Source organism: Diadema antillarum, unplaced genomic scaffold (assembly GCF_040938485.1).
Source record: "Diadema antillarum isolate AM-2024a unplaced genomic scaffold, OU_Dant_1.0 scf00000128, whole genome shotgun sequence".
NCBI lineage: Eukaryota > Metazoa > Echinodermata > Echinoidea > Diadematoida > Diadematidae > Diadema > Diadema antillarum.
Genome location: NW_027271017.1, coordinates 7,115,791 through 7,132,158, shown reverse-complemented (window position 1 = coordinate 7,132,158; position 16,368 = coordinate 7,115,791). Strand labels below are relative to the sequence as shown.

Genomic DNA, 16,368 nt, shown 5'->3' with positions numbered 1-16,368 from the left:
ATGCTTATTTGAGTGCGATTGGGCTGTGTATAGTTAGTGTACTGTGTATTTACATGTGTATGCACAGCCCTGTCACATCATCATCACAGCAAGTCATGACTGGTACTCTTTGTGGTCTCAGTCTGGTGGCCCCTGGCCATGGGCCCCTGGTCTCCTGGGCCTCAGGCCCCCTTGAGCCCCCAGCCTCAGGCTTAGGGCTTGGGTCCGGCCCTTGGCCCAGCCTTTAGCACGGCCTTTGGCCCCAAGCCCTACTGTACATTGTATATAGTCTTTGTGATTTTCAGCTGCACTTTCAAGGTCATCGCCAATAAGACAAAACGATTTGTGATGTATACCCTTAAGGTACTAATTTAAGTACTCGCTGCTCAAACTGTCAAAGTATGAGGATTTCAAGCACACTTATGACAAGCATCAGAATGTATTACATGCTTTTTTTGCTAAAGGGCTGTTCACTTTTCATAAACGAGAGATGGTATAAAGAAAATCGAAGACTTTGCTATACTGCGATTCGCTAAACGTTGAGGAAATCCTATCGTTCAATTCAAGCTATTCGCGTCCTATCCCGAGGATGCACATTTGTACCTGCGTCAAAGATCAAGTTATGCGGTTTCCCACTCGTAAATCTGCGACGCTAACCTGAAGGTGTCATCAGGACATGCGTGATCAGATGTATTGTCTTAGTGTTCGCGTTGCAGATCTAAAGCTCGCTATTAAAGGATCTATAGAGAAATCTCATGTTGGCCAGGCACTGTTCCTTGCAGCTACACTGTGTGCATTTCTTCTCATGATACTCTTTCATTCGGAAAGGAAGTGGTTTAGACTTCATTATTAATTCTTTTTTTTCTAAAGGCTGCTTTGAATCATTTTTACACAAACAAGGGGTGAAACAGAACACAAATGAGGAAAATACAAACAAATGACAAAAACGAAAGAGAAATGCTTGTCATGCCAGACTTGGTAATATAATTGTGTAACAGTTGTGTGTGATGATTTCTTTCAAGCTTCTTACCTTTCATTACTGCAACAGGCCTCGGGAAAGAACAGAGTTCTTGTTCGGTTGGCATGCCTCAAACCAGCTGGAGCTCAGTGGACAGAGAGGGTGGGGGTCACAGGTCACCTCAGCAGGATGTGGCCTTACACTCTAAAAAGCTTTCAGATTCTGCTTTAAATGGAGAAACTTACAACAAAAGAAGTGAGTATAATCATCAAGCTTGATCGATGACAGCAAAATGAAAGTATAGTTACACACGACAGGTTTAGACATTTACTAAGACTGCTAGCATTTCCTCAACTCATATTTTTGTGGGTTCTATGACAGCATGAAAAATATATGGGTTAGTAGATGATGCTGTTATGACTCACCTCGTGTTAGGATTTAGTAAGTGGTGTTTCAAACATAGTATGAAGTTCGCGTACTTCACTAGACAGTGCCTCCGCTGCCTTGGTTGCCAGGGCGACCGCCTCCTTGTACAGGCCTTTCCGCTTCTTGTCATAGCGCTGTTTGAACTCTCCCAAAAATGGCGGCAGCTTGGTGAGAGGCATGAAGGAGATGGAACGGGAGGCGAACCAGGTGATCTGGGCTTCCTGCGACGAGATGCTCCCATCAGGGTTGCGGGTGACTATGATCTGGACGATGCGGCCAGGCCACCACGGGAAGCCGATGATCTTCCCCCAGACAATGTCCCCGATGCACACCGTCCGTCCTCCTGGAAGGATGCTCTTGGTGACGTTTTTCTTGTGCACGCTGTCATCCTTCTTCAGCGTCTTCCCGCGATCTGTGTCCATCAGGGATGTATCAGAGTCAAAGTCACATTCAGAGTTGTTGTTGTTGAGAGACCCATTTCGTTTCTTCCTACCACCTTTCCCAGAACTCCTGCTCGTAGTTGTAACAGAAGAGCAATCGCTGGCAGCATCACTGTTATCGAGGTGTGGCAAGACATTTAAGACAGACAAACTCTCCTTCTTGTGCGTCTGACCTAGGGATCTGTATCCGTTGACCAATGAGATAGGTTTCACTATGACATTGGCAGTCAATTTGCTATTTCCATTGACCAGCTTGGGCTGTGCCACTGGTACGGGGCCGTAAGTTCTGACAGGTAGATTGTCTGAGGGTATTGAATAAGTTCCCTTAGTTTTGACGATCCTTATACGTCGGTGCTCTGTTGAATTTGTGTGCAGTCCATTGACACGAGGTCTCTTTTGAGGTTCAATGTTATGCTTACTCACAGTCGAGAGAGGGGATAAAGGTACAGTCAGTATTCTCTTCTTGGTCTTAGACACAGTTGTACTTGAAACTGAACCTTCCTTAAAATTGTTTGATCGCGGCGGTATGCGAACAACCAGCCGCTGGCCTTTGCCTGGAGTTGCATAGGAGATCTTTATCGCAGGACTGGTTTTCTTTGACGACTTACTCTCTGGCCTTGGAGTACTAATAGGACAGGGAAGCACCACTCTCGGGTTTGGACGCACCTGGGCTGGCCCACCGTTTGTTACCGGCGGCCTCGGTTCTGGCTTTGGCTTTTTTCTCACAACAACTTCACTGGAGGAGTCTGCTTTCCTTTTCTTCAGACCACCCTTGTTGTTGAGTTTGTTATTGTGGGCAGTCTTTGCCTTTGGCCCCGAGCACGGCCCCTTACAGTTGCTGCACAACAGTTGCCGAGGTCTGAGCCTGAACTGCCTCGACCTTCCGTGACTTATTGTCTTTGGTTTGATTTCTGGCGTCTTGTCCTTCTTGCCAAACAGCAGGGGCCTTGCGGGCGGCAGGGGCATATTCTGGAAGTACGACTGACGAAAACTCAGCGCGGAATTCTCCACCTTAGTTGCTGGATCCCCCATTCCTGGGTCTTCCTTTGGGAGGATGACTGTGTCTGTGACCGACACTCCAAATTCTTTGTTCAGCCTGGAACCGAGACTAGCTGCATCTGGTATCCCCAGTGGACATACCCTGGTGGTGAAGAATAGGAAAACAACTCAATATGTGCATTGATGAACTGACTGAGTATCACTATTGTTGCAGTCTACCAATGGTATTAAATATTTTGAGTTACTGTAGTAGAAGGGAATCACTTGAGTAGACATAAAAACATACAACACTCTGGTCATAAAAAAATTGTACCCCATTGCTACATGTCCATGTATATACAGGAATAAGTCTACAGGACTGGTTTCATAATCAGAGAATATGCTAAAACATTCCTGGTATATGGCTACTTTGAAGTTTAAACTGCAAAGAGTTCCCAAATATAATGCAACTTCAAACAAGAGACCCAGGGGCCTAGCGCTTACCCAAGTATCGCAAGTTTGCCTTTCATGCATTCTTGCAGACTATTACCATTTAAGAAGAATATTGTAAACTGGGGATGGGGCCTTTGGGGACCTCCATGGGGCATGGTGTCTACTTGTATATCATGTCACAGAAAATTTGACCATGCACTTTAAAAAAGATCAAAATGAAACAATTGGCCCAAATTAGGTACCAGTCCGAAGAAGCCATCCCTGGATCCTGCATGAATAATAAAAAAAAAAATAAAATAAATAAATAAAATGAAAGTATACTATCTCATAAATTTACTCAGAGCTCTCTTTTTTTTCTTCTTTTTTTTTTTTTTTTGGGTAGGGGGGGGGGGGGGGGGTGAGATGGGGGACATGGTATCCATTTGTGTATATCATTTCTATCACCATAGTGATAATGCCTGCCAAGTTTATTGACAAATTTGACTATGTAGTTTCAAGAAGATGAAATGGGAAAGTTGACCCCCCCCCCCCCCATGGGGGACATGGTATCCATTTGTGTATATCATTTCTATCACCATAGTGATAATGCCTGCCAAGTTTATTGACAAATTTGACTATGTAGTTTCAAGAAGATGAAATGGGAAAGTTGACCCCCCCCACCCCCCACCCCCCATCCCCCCCCCCCCCCCCCCCCCCCCCCAAGCTAAAAACAGGGGCACAATTGGACCGGACATAAACAAACTTGAAAATGCAGTCACAAACGAACATACAGTAACTGTACCAATAGCATTTTAGCTCTATCACTTCTGCTTTTATAGAAGCTTTTGTTTTGTTTTGCTTTTTGTTTTTTTAAAGAGATTCTTAGACCATCTGGGACTAGCAAGGTGCCTTTGTGTATGCATGCCACATTTGGTGACAAATTTGACCATTTTTTTTTTTTTTAAGAAGAAGCTGAAAATGGGCTCCCAAATAATTACAAACAGAAGGGTTCCTTTAAATATTTTTGACAGAAATCAAGTATTTTACATGTTTTGTACTGCCTTCCTTCTGGTAATATGACACATCACTAGAGCTGAACTAATTGTTTTTTGGTTTGTTTTTTTTCCTGAGGGTGAGAAATCTTACCAGACACTGGTCTCCTTCTAATATCTTGTCTAATGTCAGGTGAAAAAAAAAAAGAATATAAAAAAATGGAAATTCTCACAAAATACTTGAAGGATTGTTTTAAGCATTGTTACACCAAAGAAACAAAAACAAATACAAACTGCACAATATGCTAAACATAAGAAAGAAACATTACTCATTAGTGGCAGCTGTATTTGGAAGTCTATAGTGTGCAACTGTTGGAAGATGACATATGAAACTGTGTGACTTGGATACTACGACCCAAGATGCCTATAGATATGATACATGTAGTTTCTGCACTCTGTGTCTGCCTCCATGCACAGCCCAAAATTGAAGAGTGGAACGCAGACAAAAACTGCCCATCTGTACACCTGCTGTACAAAATAAATCAATTTCAGAAGTCTGTAGTGTGACGAGCGTCAGCAAAACGGGATGATCCAAGCAGTTTTGCCCTGTCTGAAAATAAATCTAAAAAATAAGGGAAACAAATATTAGTCACAAATAATACAATCATAACCTCCGCCACACTACCAAAACAAATACCGGTACATCTTTCTTTTTTTTTGTTTGTGAAATTATGTACCATCAGCACTTCATTATAACTTTCTACAAGACTCTAAATCAAATTCCCAATAAATTACTCCTCGATCATCAGTTTTAGGCAACTCTCATGATTTTTATCGGGATCATATAATCATTGATACTGCTTTAGTACTTCGATCTAAAGCATATTTATAATCAAAAGTTTTTAAATTTTCATTCCCATTTTGAGGTTGCCTCCTATGTTTTGGTCATTGGCAATGCACTAGTGTCAGCAGATTGCCACCCTTCAATTGCTGACAATTGTTGAATATAATTCATTCTGCACACATAGTAATTTAAAATCATCTCGTAAATACTTCATCACAAAAAACCCAAAAGTCTGGCAGCATAGAAGACTGCTTACTAAAATTGGCTCTCTAGTTTCAAATAAATATCACTAAAAATCAATAGTTAAAATGCATTTTTGTTTATTTGTCAATAGGTCTACTCTCTAGACCAAAAGACTGCAGTCTGTGGATGTGCTTTCTTGCTGCATTTTGTACTACCATGTCTATGACAAAATTTTGAAATTCTAGCAGAAAGACTGTAACAGTATCCTAAAGCTGGCTTTTACGGTGTTACAGTAACTTATTCCTGTTCTAAATGGAGTTCTACAACCTTTATGCTGAAACAAAGAAACACTTTAGATAAACCAAATTTGACAGCTCCTAATGTTTTGACAGCCATCACCAATTACTTTTGTCGATTGGCTCGGGTTGTTTCGGTTCTAAAATGCCACTTACCCCGAGTGTGCATCGAGCAAAACTCCTCGAAAAACTCTGCTGCCTGACTTCAAGGTCACCATCAGCAGATCTGGAAGTGCCTGCTCGACTTCCACGGGCAGAATCGAGCCCACTTTCGGACATTCCGCCATTACTTGAGAAGCCATTTTGGGCTCCTCCGATGCCGCTATCATGCATGTAGCAGCCAGCTTTTCTCCGTGGATGGCTTTATGCGGCGGCAGCCGAGTCAGCATACATTATCATGCATCAGAAACACGACGCGATTTTAGTACTCGCGCTATTGACAACAACGGCACGGGTTCTCCCCGGCCCCATGCCCACGGTGCAAGTCGAGAACAAGGGAAAAAGCGGTAGAGCACATACTGCGCATGCGTAATTATATGCATCAGCTGCAGCACGATGGAAGTCGCTACCTGTCAAAATGTGCTCGAGCTGAGAGAAAAACATTTGTGATGAAATGTATGATTTTCACAATTCTGGCAAGAAAACTGATATGAAAATGTTAGAGATATTATTCAGGATCCTGTTGCAACAACAATTACAGAGGTTTACTTCGTCTCAGAGCAAGAATGCTCTGTGAATTGCAATGTTTATACCTCGAATATGTACCATTATACCACAGCATACCTACAGCGATGTTAAGGGCAGGGATCGTCTTAAAAGTTTTTGTCCCTACCTTCAAGTGCGCGCTGACACTGATTATAGAAAAAAGAAAATATCCAAATTGATGATTTAGGTGGTGGGAGGGGGAAACAGAGTTAACTCATGTTCATTCGTGTACAAAATGTTCATCGTTATCAAATCATGATTTGATAATTTAACTTCCATCTCAGTGAGGGATTGCTAAAAATACCTGGTCAGTTTTCAGAAAGTTATTATGTGAAACAATATCACAAATGAATGTGTAGGTTTTAATTTCTGTTGAAAAATAATATGCTTCATACAATACAAAAGAAGTGACTTAAAATTTAAGTTCATGACACACTCACTGGGAAAATGATATGAAAAATTCTACTTTTGCTCACTTGTTACGAATATTAAATTTATGACAGCATTATAGGAAACATGCCCACTCAAGCTGTCTGAATTGCAAGTAACTCATACAGTATACACACTGTGATTGTGCGTGTATACATTAAAGACAAATAGGTGTATTGGTGGGGTTTTTTTTCTTCTTTTTCTTGTACGTCATCATTTGTTTATGACATTTAAAAGCAATGAAAATAGATTTTGAAAATACCTTTTTTATTACAAAATGCGCCTTCGGTTTTGGTCTGGGTGATTTCTACAGGTGTATCCATAGCCCCAACAACTTCTGCCATTAATTGATGCAAAAATGTTGAAACTTAAAGCAGGATCATGTATCCACAACCAAACAACAACAACAACAACAAAACTTTGAGAAGTATAATACCCATGCACAAGCATCTGAAAGCATACATGTTGACAAACTTTGTAAATTTCTCAAACATTTGGCATGGAGGTATACTCTCTAAAAAAAGTAGAGTGAAAATATTCACTCTTAAAGGAGTGAATACAAAAAAGAGTGAATTTAGAGTGAAATTGGAGTGAATTTTAAGTGAAAATGTTAATTTTCACTCGTTTTAGAGTGACCTCAGGGATCACTCCAAAATCTTCGAGTGATCCTTGAGGTCACTCCAAAATGAGTGAAAATAAACATTTTCACTAAAAATTCACTCCAATTTCACTCTAAATTCACTCTTTTTTGTATTCACTCCTTTAAGAGTGAATATTTTCACTCGATATTTTTTTAGAGAGTAAGTTGGTAAAATTGAATGCATCTTAATGCAATGATTTGAAGAGTTTGTTTGCAAAAACCGATAAGTCCATTTTTGAAGATTTTGAAGTATGGTCTCTGTCATAAAGTACAAAATAATACCTTATAAATGACATATTGGTCACTACATACAAAGATACATTTTTGAAATTATGGTCAAAAGAAGCAAAAATTTTCTTATTATTCTCTTTATTTTTCTTGACCTTTAATCGCAAATATCTCCATTTGGCAAACATGGACTTATCGGTTTTAGCAAACAAACTCTTCATTTGCAGCAATTAAAGTGACTTATCAAGTAGGCTAGATCGCACAATCTGAATTATTCAATGATTATAGTGACTAAAAGTGATTCATATAACTATGGAAAATTTCCACTTGAAATAGACTAGAATACACCATTGCAACAATAATATACAAATCACCATGTGACATATATCATTTCCGTCCATCTATTTTTCTTTTATATTCTTCCCCTTGATATTCTAACCAGTCATAAATAAATCATATGATAATCATACTTGTCAGCAACTTCATTTCATTTCATTTCATTTCCATCATTCAACAAGGATAAAAAAACACATAAATAAAATACAAATAAAACAACTTAACACAAAGTATTGATATATGTACTGTACAAATCGGCACAAAGTACACAATACATGTACTCATGAAAAAGGGAATCTACATGAGAAAGCCTTTATATGGCTTTTAAGACTGTACATACCAATAGTGTAAAGAAACAAATTTGAACTGGCAAAAAAAAAAAACTGATAAGTCCATTTTTGAAGATTTTGAAGTACGGTCTCTGTCACAAAGCACAAAATAATACCTTTTAAATGATATATTGGTCACTACATATGAAGAGTTTGTTCGCAAAAACCGAAAAGTCCATTTTTGAAGATTTTGAAGTACGGTCTCTGTCATAAAGTACAAAATAATACCTTTTAAATGATATATTGGTCACTAAATATAAAGGTACATTTTTGAAGTTATGGTCAAAAGAAACAAAAATTTTCTCATTATTCTCTCTATTTTTCTTGACCTTTAATCGCAAATATCTCCATTTGGCAAATATGGACTTATCGGTTTTTGCGAACAAACTCTTCATATAAAGGTACATTTTTAAAGTTATGGTCAAAAGAAGCAAAAATTTTCTTATTATTCTCTTTATTTTTTTCCCTTTAATCGCAAATATCTCCATTTGGCAAATATGGATTTATCGTTTTTGCGAACAAACTGTTCATATATATCACACAAAATCTAACTTGATAAGTGATTATGGCATTACCTTGTATTGTCATTAATTTTATTCTTATTTTGACAAATGGATATAAACCACTATGCAGTAACTGCAATCCAAATAAAATTTAAGTGGTCTACAGAATCATCTTATTTTTCTGTAAACCTTTAGTTCAGATTCCTAGATCTCTCCTTCTTGTGTTTGATGTACAATAATACTGATCATACCAGTTGCACCGTTCTAATGTTATCTTACTACATATGTTGTTGTCTTATTCAATTAAAGTTCAGATCAACTAACATACTGCGATTCACCTGAATGTTAACACAGCTACCTATGCACGGGTCGCGCAGATGAATTAGATCGGTTGGAAGTACCTGTACTATACCTAGTACAAAGTACCCGAATGTCGAACAAAGTCTCTTTCGAGAATGGTCAACTAGTGACAATCATGAAATATAAAGAGCGTCATCTACGACAAGCGATTTACAACGAATCACTGCACGTACTTTCCATAACCTGCCGCGAAAATATAGTGTTTTACAGTAGATGTTATCTCTGAACTGATATCATAATACCATGTAGCTCTCTTATGACGTTTAAACAAGTCTTAGCGTTATAATTCTGTAAGGATTTCTGGTTCTTTTACTCTATAATTTTCCTCCTATTTTCCCTTCCTGGTCTCAAAACAATGCGTGGACGTCGCTCACTTCGTTGGTCCGCCGTTTCATGAAAGTCTTGTGAGAGATGTGAGAGACTTTTTGCTCATAAGACACTTATGAAAGACTTTATGAGTGGATATTACTTCTCTCTCAAAGTCTCTCATAGCTATACTAGTATATGAGCGACTTTGGCCATTCTGAGCTTTATGTAAGGACTTTTAGTATTACTTGTATGTGATGACACTGAACATGAAAACGGACCCCAGGCAAGCACTTCCAGAATGAACTAATAGCCTCTCTAGCAGACTTTGTTGATCTGTATTTTCACATACGCAGCCAAAATCATGCTCAAACGGATCATTAAAATGCGTACAGTTTAAATATTAAGTTTGTTACGCAAATAATTGAAATTGAAATCCACATTTACCCTGCTTACTGGTGCAGCTGGGTCATTTGTCTGTTTCGTTACAAGCATGCTAGTCAAGACGACTGCATAGAGACTACCAGTTCACGCCACTCGACAGATGCACAGCATGCACATGAACTCAACGTCAACATAACAGCGACGGGGATGCACCACGTACAACGTACACGTAGTCCGCTCGGTTTATGAACGGATGTCATCTTGTGAAGTGTTTGGACTCTGGCTTGGACACGACCAGAGCTGCTCTTTATGGCTGTCATAAGGTCAAGAAACGACAGGAAACAATATAGATAGCCCACAAAGGACAACTTGTGTGATGACCCACAGCTCATGGTGCACGACTAGTTTAGAAGTACAATGGCAAACTTAGGCGGTCAGAGACAAATTCGTCAACGAGGGGGAGGAAAGGCGGGACAGGCGACACCTCGCCAGCGCTTTGCTGATTCTACAGCTAACGCTAAGCCTGGTGGTTCGCGAGAAAATTCAAAAGGAAACGGGATCAAATCTCGCAAAGATGCACCTCCATCTGCTTCGAGAAACTTCACTATGTTTCTTTTTTCATCGTTGCTTGTTTTAGTACCGCTGATGTACATGTGGTACCAGCATGTTCTTCGATCAGCAGTCACAACGCCGCTGAGTGTTCCGCGAACCATAGCGGACGACGCAAGCTCGGCTGCCAGGAATCCCGGGCGATTCTGGGGCACCTACCGGCCTGGTGTGTACTTCGGCGTGAAGACCCGCTCACCAAAATCTCCAGTCGCTGGACTGATGTGGTTCCAGCAGAATCCAAGTGCACCAAATCGAGATATCAAACTTAGGCACTCTTGCGAGCAAGGGGATGGCTTAGAGAGGTATGGATGGTTGGAACACGATGGTGTTAACTTTGGAATTCAGGAAATCATCGACGGACCCCTGCAGATCAAAACAGCTTTTGCCAAGAGAGGAGGTGGCAAGAATGGGGGAGACTGGTCTGCGTCCATATCAGTTAGATACAAAGATGGTGTGAATTCTGTAAGTGTGCGATAGGTGTCAAGGACGTTTTTAGGTAAACAAGTCGGGCTCACATGACTGTATTCTTTTCTTTTTTTTAACCATAAGGGCAGTTCCAGCGTTACGGACATTACATTTCAGACAAAATTTGCAACTTTAAAAGGTCATTAAGATAACAAAATATTTTCATTCTGAACTCATACAGTGGAATCACTCACATATGAGGCTAAATCATAAACAGTGAAAATTTCAATCCATTTCACCACATCATATGGTACTTGCTGCATAAAATGTTGGCCGTTACGGACATTACATTTTTTGGACATGATTTTTTGCATGCCTATACAACCATTGAAAAGTCTGTGAGTTTAAGCACATAATTAGACCAATGTAGGAATAAATTGAAAGGTAAAGAAATGTTTAAAGAAAATAAAATCAAATTTAGTGAAACAGATGGCACATGTACCTCCTATAGCCATAATTGTGGTGTTACGGACATTACATTCTAAGCGTTACGGACATTACAGATTTGTCCACTTTCATTTAGTGGCAGGAGTCACATGCAAGTATTAATATTTTTTATCCTTTTCACTTGGATGGTAATCAATACACATTGGACAATGCTACTATAGCCCTTTCAGGAGATTTTTTATTTCAGGAGTTGCCAATTTGAGGACTATTTGGTCAGTATGGACCCCTACTTTAACAATTTGTTGACTTTTCTATCATATTGGAATTTAATCAACTTACTTAATGCCTGCAATAAAGTTATGATCTATAAATAACATATAGATCAGCCTTTTGACTTTCTATTATGATATTCAAACTTTTAATTACTCAAAATGTAATTTTAAAGAAATGTTACGGACATTACACTTTTTATTCACATCTACATAGCCATCACTGAGCATAACTCTGCACGAATAAACAACTTTTATTTTAATCAAAACTAATGCATAATCAAAATCAAATAAAATAATGGTTCAACAAATGCTCAGTATGTATTTTTACACAATGAATGTTTAGTTTTACTTTCTTTTTCCCCCAACAGTTTGTTGAAGTACAACAGTCTTTTCCAGGGTCAGAAAAGTCTGTTTTGGAGAATATTGTTTATTCTGCTTCCAAATCAATCACCTTGGAAGCAAGAAAGGTGTTCTTGACCAATTGTTGGAGAGGGTCTAATCCTAATGATTCCATCCTGTTCTAAAAATGGCTCTCCTTCACTACACTCAAAGAAATATTCATGAATCCTTGTCTTTTCAGAAATTTCATAATCGATGGACTATCCTCATTACATAAAGTCCAACCTCAGTTATCCAGCAATCACTTTTCTGGATTGCTCTATCATCCAGATATGGACTGGCACATAATTTTTTTTTGCATAATTCGGTGCAAAATATGACTAAAAGTACGTATCACTTTTTTATTCTTTACAAGGTAATTGTGATTTAGGACATAAATGTTAATCGCTATGGTACAACATTATATTTCTAACAACCAAAATACTGTTGCTAGAAGGAATAATGAGGAAGTGTATTTCATTCACATTCCATTTGATTTCCACATTATTGAATAATAAAACATGAAATTTTCATGTAAACTATAATATTGAATAGTCAATTAATAATATCCTACACAATTTGCTTACAAGTGTCATGCATGAGCATACTATCTCCCTTATCCAGCAATATCATTTTATCCAGATGGCTACCGTTCACGACATGGTTAGAACTTGAGGTTGGACTGTATTTCCTTAACAGACAAGTCAGACCACAACTGACCATACATTGTGTAAAAGGCCTTGTCCAGAGATGTTTTTGACTGTTTCTCTTCTTTAACAATGTTTTAACATACATTCTTGCCATCATAGTATAATTACTCAACTTGATATGCTGTTGCTGTAAGATAGCTTGCATCCATGTACACATATTTCATGGGAGAAATAAGTAGACACAAGAAATAAGATTGTAGAGGAATGCAGAAGATTAGTCAAAACCTTGTTGAAACACTGCACTTGTTGCTGAGTAAAGTCCCAAATCAATTTTCATGCAAGGGCTAGGGCATTCATTGTGACAGTATATCAATATTGTAGGGTAGAATCCAAGCTATTCCTAATAATCATATGTAGCTAATACTTTTGCCACAAATGTGTAATGTCCGTAACGCATTAGTTATGTAATGTCCGTAACGCTTTTTAAAAGGAATTATGCAGGTTCCCGAAAAACTGAGTGGATATGTTGTGTGATATCACATTTTAGCTTTGCATTTGAATTTAGAACAAAATTAGACCAAAACACAGTGTGTTACAAGAACATTTACATCTAAAACGTTACGGACATTACACTTTGAAAGAGGTGGAAATTCAAAAAATTGAAATGCTCATCTTTTAAGAAAGAATTATTTTCTTTTGATATCAAGGAGGATGATGTAAAAATGAGTCATTAGCTTTATCATAGCATAAAAATGGTTGCCTGAAAGTCATTTTATAGGGAAAATTTCTACTTCAGAAGAATTACATGCAAATTATACTGAATTTTTCTGCAATGTCTTAGAAAAAACACACGATTTCAATACCTAAAAAATTATATTTTTTCCATATTGTACCAAATTTTTTCATCATATCAGTTTGATATGACCCTTCCTGAATACTTTCCAGGGTAAAACAAAGTTGTTTCTTGAGTTTCATTTTTCCACCCTCGGGTAACATTTTTCACGGAATTGCCCATAAGTTATTGTCAAAATAATTGGATAGAAACTACTGTAAAAGTGGATATTTTCGCGCTACTAATGTTTTCGCGCTTGGCCTGGTAAGAAGAGTTTCACATGTTTTTAATTCCGAGGAATCAAGACATCATGTACTGGAACATATGGCAAACAAATTTGTTTGTCAAGATGGTCTTCATGACTTGTTGTAGGGTATTGTACAAATAATTTTAGTTTGTCAACTCCTCACTTGAAACTAGGTGTTTAAACCTACTCAGAATTTAGAATCCTACAGTTTTTATATAGCAGTTAGCTTAAGAAACAAACTTATTAGAGCTGGCTATTGTAGCAGTTTTCACTTTCTCTTTTTTCAATTACATTTTTACAATTCTCTGGTTTTTTTTCATATAGTACACCAATGTTTCTGTGGCATTAAATTGTTTTGACAACACCAATATAAAGGCCTGGTATAAGGAACTTACAAACTCACAGATCTGGTACAAAGATGGGGCATATTGATACCATGTATATGGGAGTATCAGTGTCAATGCTTATTCATCTTTTATTTCTCTCTCTCTCTCTTCTCTTATAGACTAATGAAAAAAGTGTGCTAGGTCTCATGTTCTACTTTGCACTGGACGGTCAGGGAACCCTGGAACCTGTGCTTTATGGTGAACAGCTACAAGGCATTGAAGGAATCAGCAAGGAGCTTGGTCGATTTTCTCTCAAGTTCCCTCAGCCACATCGGGTGAGGATGAACACATATCTAGCATCCTATACTCCAGGTCTCCATGCAATTAAAGATCTGGTCCTACAGAGAATGAGATACTATACTTACAAGAAGAAAACTCAGCTCATTGGCCTCGTAGGTGAAGATTCGCAGACTATTGCAGCCTCGCCAGATAAGAAGGCAAATATTGTAGTCTATCATGTGGCAGTCAAGCCACCCTACATCATGGATGTGGCGTTTGAGTCAGGGAGCAATAAGAGAAGAGCAGTTCAGCTTGCAGGAGAGGAATTGACAAACTTAATTCAGCAATATAGTGATGTATTCCATCAGAATTTTGAACAAAAGTTTGGCCTGACAAAAGCTGGTTACTCATCAGCTGAGGTCGGCTTTGCGAGAGCAGCTCTGAGTAATATGATTGGTGGTATCGGTTACTTCTACGGTCGGTCGGTTGTTCGGTCCAAGTACAATTCTGAACCAGTGCCTTATTGGGAAGCCCCGCTGTACACTGCAGTGCCTTCTAGGTCATTCTTTCCAAGGGGCTTTCTCTGGGATGAGGGATTCCACAATCTTCTAATCAGCAAGTGGGACCCATACATCAGCACAGATATCATTGGACATTGGCTGGATCTCATGAATGCAGATGGTTGGATACCAAGGGAACAGATTCTCGATGCGGAAGCACGAAGCAAAGTGCCTGCCGAATTTGTTGTGCAGTACAACTCCAATGCCAATCCACCCACACTCTTCTTACCACTTCAGTCCATTTTACGAGGCCAGTCAGCAGTCATACCCCGCGAAGAGTTCCAAACATTCCTGAAGCACATCTACCCGCGACTGGACAAGTGGTTTCAATGGTTCAACACCACACAGCAGGGGCCACTGCCCACCTCGTATCGGTGGAGGGGGCGGGATGCGACAACCAACCGGGAGTTAAATCCCAAGACTCTCACGTCGGGGTTGGATGATTCGCCACGAGCCTCCCATCCATCCGATGAGGAGCGTCATATCGACTTGCGCTGCTGGATGGCTTTGGCATCTAGCGTCATGATAGAGATTGGAAAGACCATCGGTGCACCATATCAGGAGTATGAGAAGACCTACCAAGTTCTCACCGACAATGCCTTGCTTGAGAAGTTACACTGGTCGCCAAAGGCAAAGATGTTCAGTGACTTTGGAAACCACTCGTCTCGTGTAGTGCTCGAGCGCCCCAGACCCCCGCCACCAGTGCCAGGAAAACCTCGCCCACCTCCTCCACAGGAGATGGTGCGTGTCGTCAAATCCAAAACTGGGCCGACGAACAAATTTGTCAACTCCTTTGGCTATGTCAGTCTCTTTCCTTTTCTTCTGCAGATTCTGGACCCCAGCTCAGAAAAACTGGGCAAGACACTAACAGACATGAAGAACCCTGACCTGCTGTGGACCAGCTATGGGCTGCGCTCATTGTCAAAATCAGATCCACTCTATATGAAGCACAATACAGAACACGATCCCCCGTACTGGCGAGGGGCTGTGTGGATAAACATGAACTACCTGGCTGTACGTGCCTTACATCACTATGCCAACGTGCCTGGCCCGTACTCGGACACTGCTGGGCAGATGTACTCTGAGCTGCGAGAAAACATTGTCTCAAATATCATCAAGCAATATCAGAAGTCGGGCTATATTTGGGAGAATTATAATGATGTGTCTGGCAAAGGTCAAGGGTCACACCCATTCACAGGATGGTCAGCTCTTGTAGTGTTGATGATGTCAGAGACTTATTAATAATATTTTGACAAGGATCTCACGAGTGTGTTGTGTCTTTGTGATCATGCTTACCCTGAAAACTTGTGAAATATTAGCGTGGACGTGACCTACTTGCAGGCCGTGCCATTTTAGAATTGTGTCAACAGAGAAATTTGACTATAAAACTTTCAGTTTCACATTGAATTGTACAGGAATGGAGGATAGTCACTCTATGAGATAGCTCTGATGTTAAGAGCAATGCCAAGTCAGTCGTATCGTGGGAATTCCAATTTGATCATGCTGTGTGTCTATGAGTTGTAGTGAGTCCAAATACAGGGTAATAATGATGATAAAATCTTCTCAAAAAAAAAATGAGAAGGATGGAATTTTTTTCAAAATCACACTATCTGTT

General features: G+C 39.5%; 2 protein-coding genes across 2 annotated transcripts; one reads left to right on the top strand and one right to left on the bottom strand.

Moving 5' to 3' along the window:
- Positions 1 to 894: 894 nt before the first annotated feature.
- Positions 895 to 5,937, bottom strand: LOC139720449 (PWWP domain-containing protein 2A-like). The gene is made up of 2 exons (XM_071631807.1): positions 5,685 to 5,937; positions 895 to 2,944 (listed from the first exon to the last, which is right to left on the bottom strand). The coding sequence occupies exons 1-2, from the start codon at positions 5,915 to 5,917 to the stop codon at positions 1,369 to 1,371; spliced, it is 1,809 nt and encodes a 602-aa protein (XP_071487908.1). The 5' UTR covers positions 5,918 to 5,937; the 3' UTR covers positions 895 to 1,368.
- Positions 5,938 to 10,004: 4,067 nt separating this feature from the next.
- On the top strand, positions 10,005 to 16,015 carry LOC139720448 (mannosyl-oligosaccharide glucosidase-like). Its single transcript, XM_071631806.1, has 2 exons — positions 10,005 to 10,819; positions 14,094 to 16,015. The coding sequence occupies exons 1-2, from the start codon at positions 10,166 to 10,168 to the stop codon at positions 15,993 to 15,995; spliced, it is 2,556 nt and encodes an 851-aa protein (XP_071487907.1). The 5' UTR covers positions 10,005 to 10,165; the 3' UTR covers positions 15,996 to 16,015.
- The last annotated feature ends 353 nt before the right edge of the window (positions 16,016 to 16,368 follow it).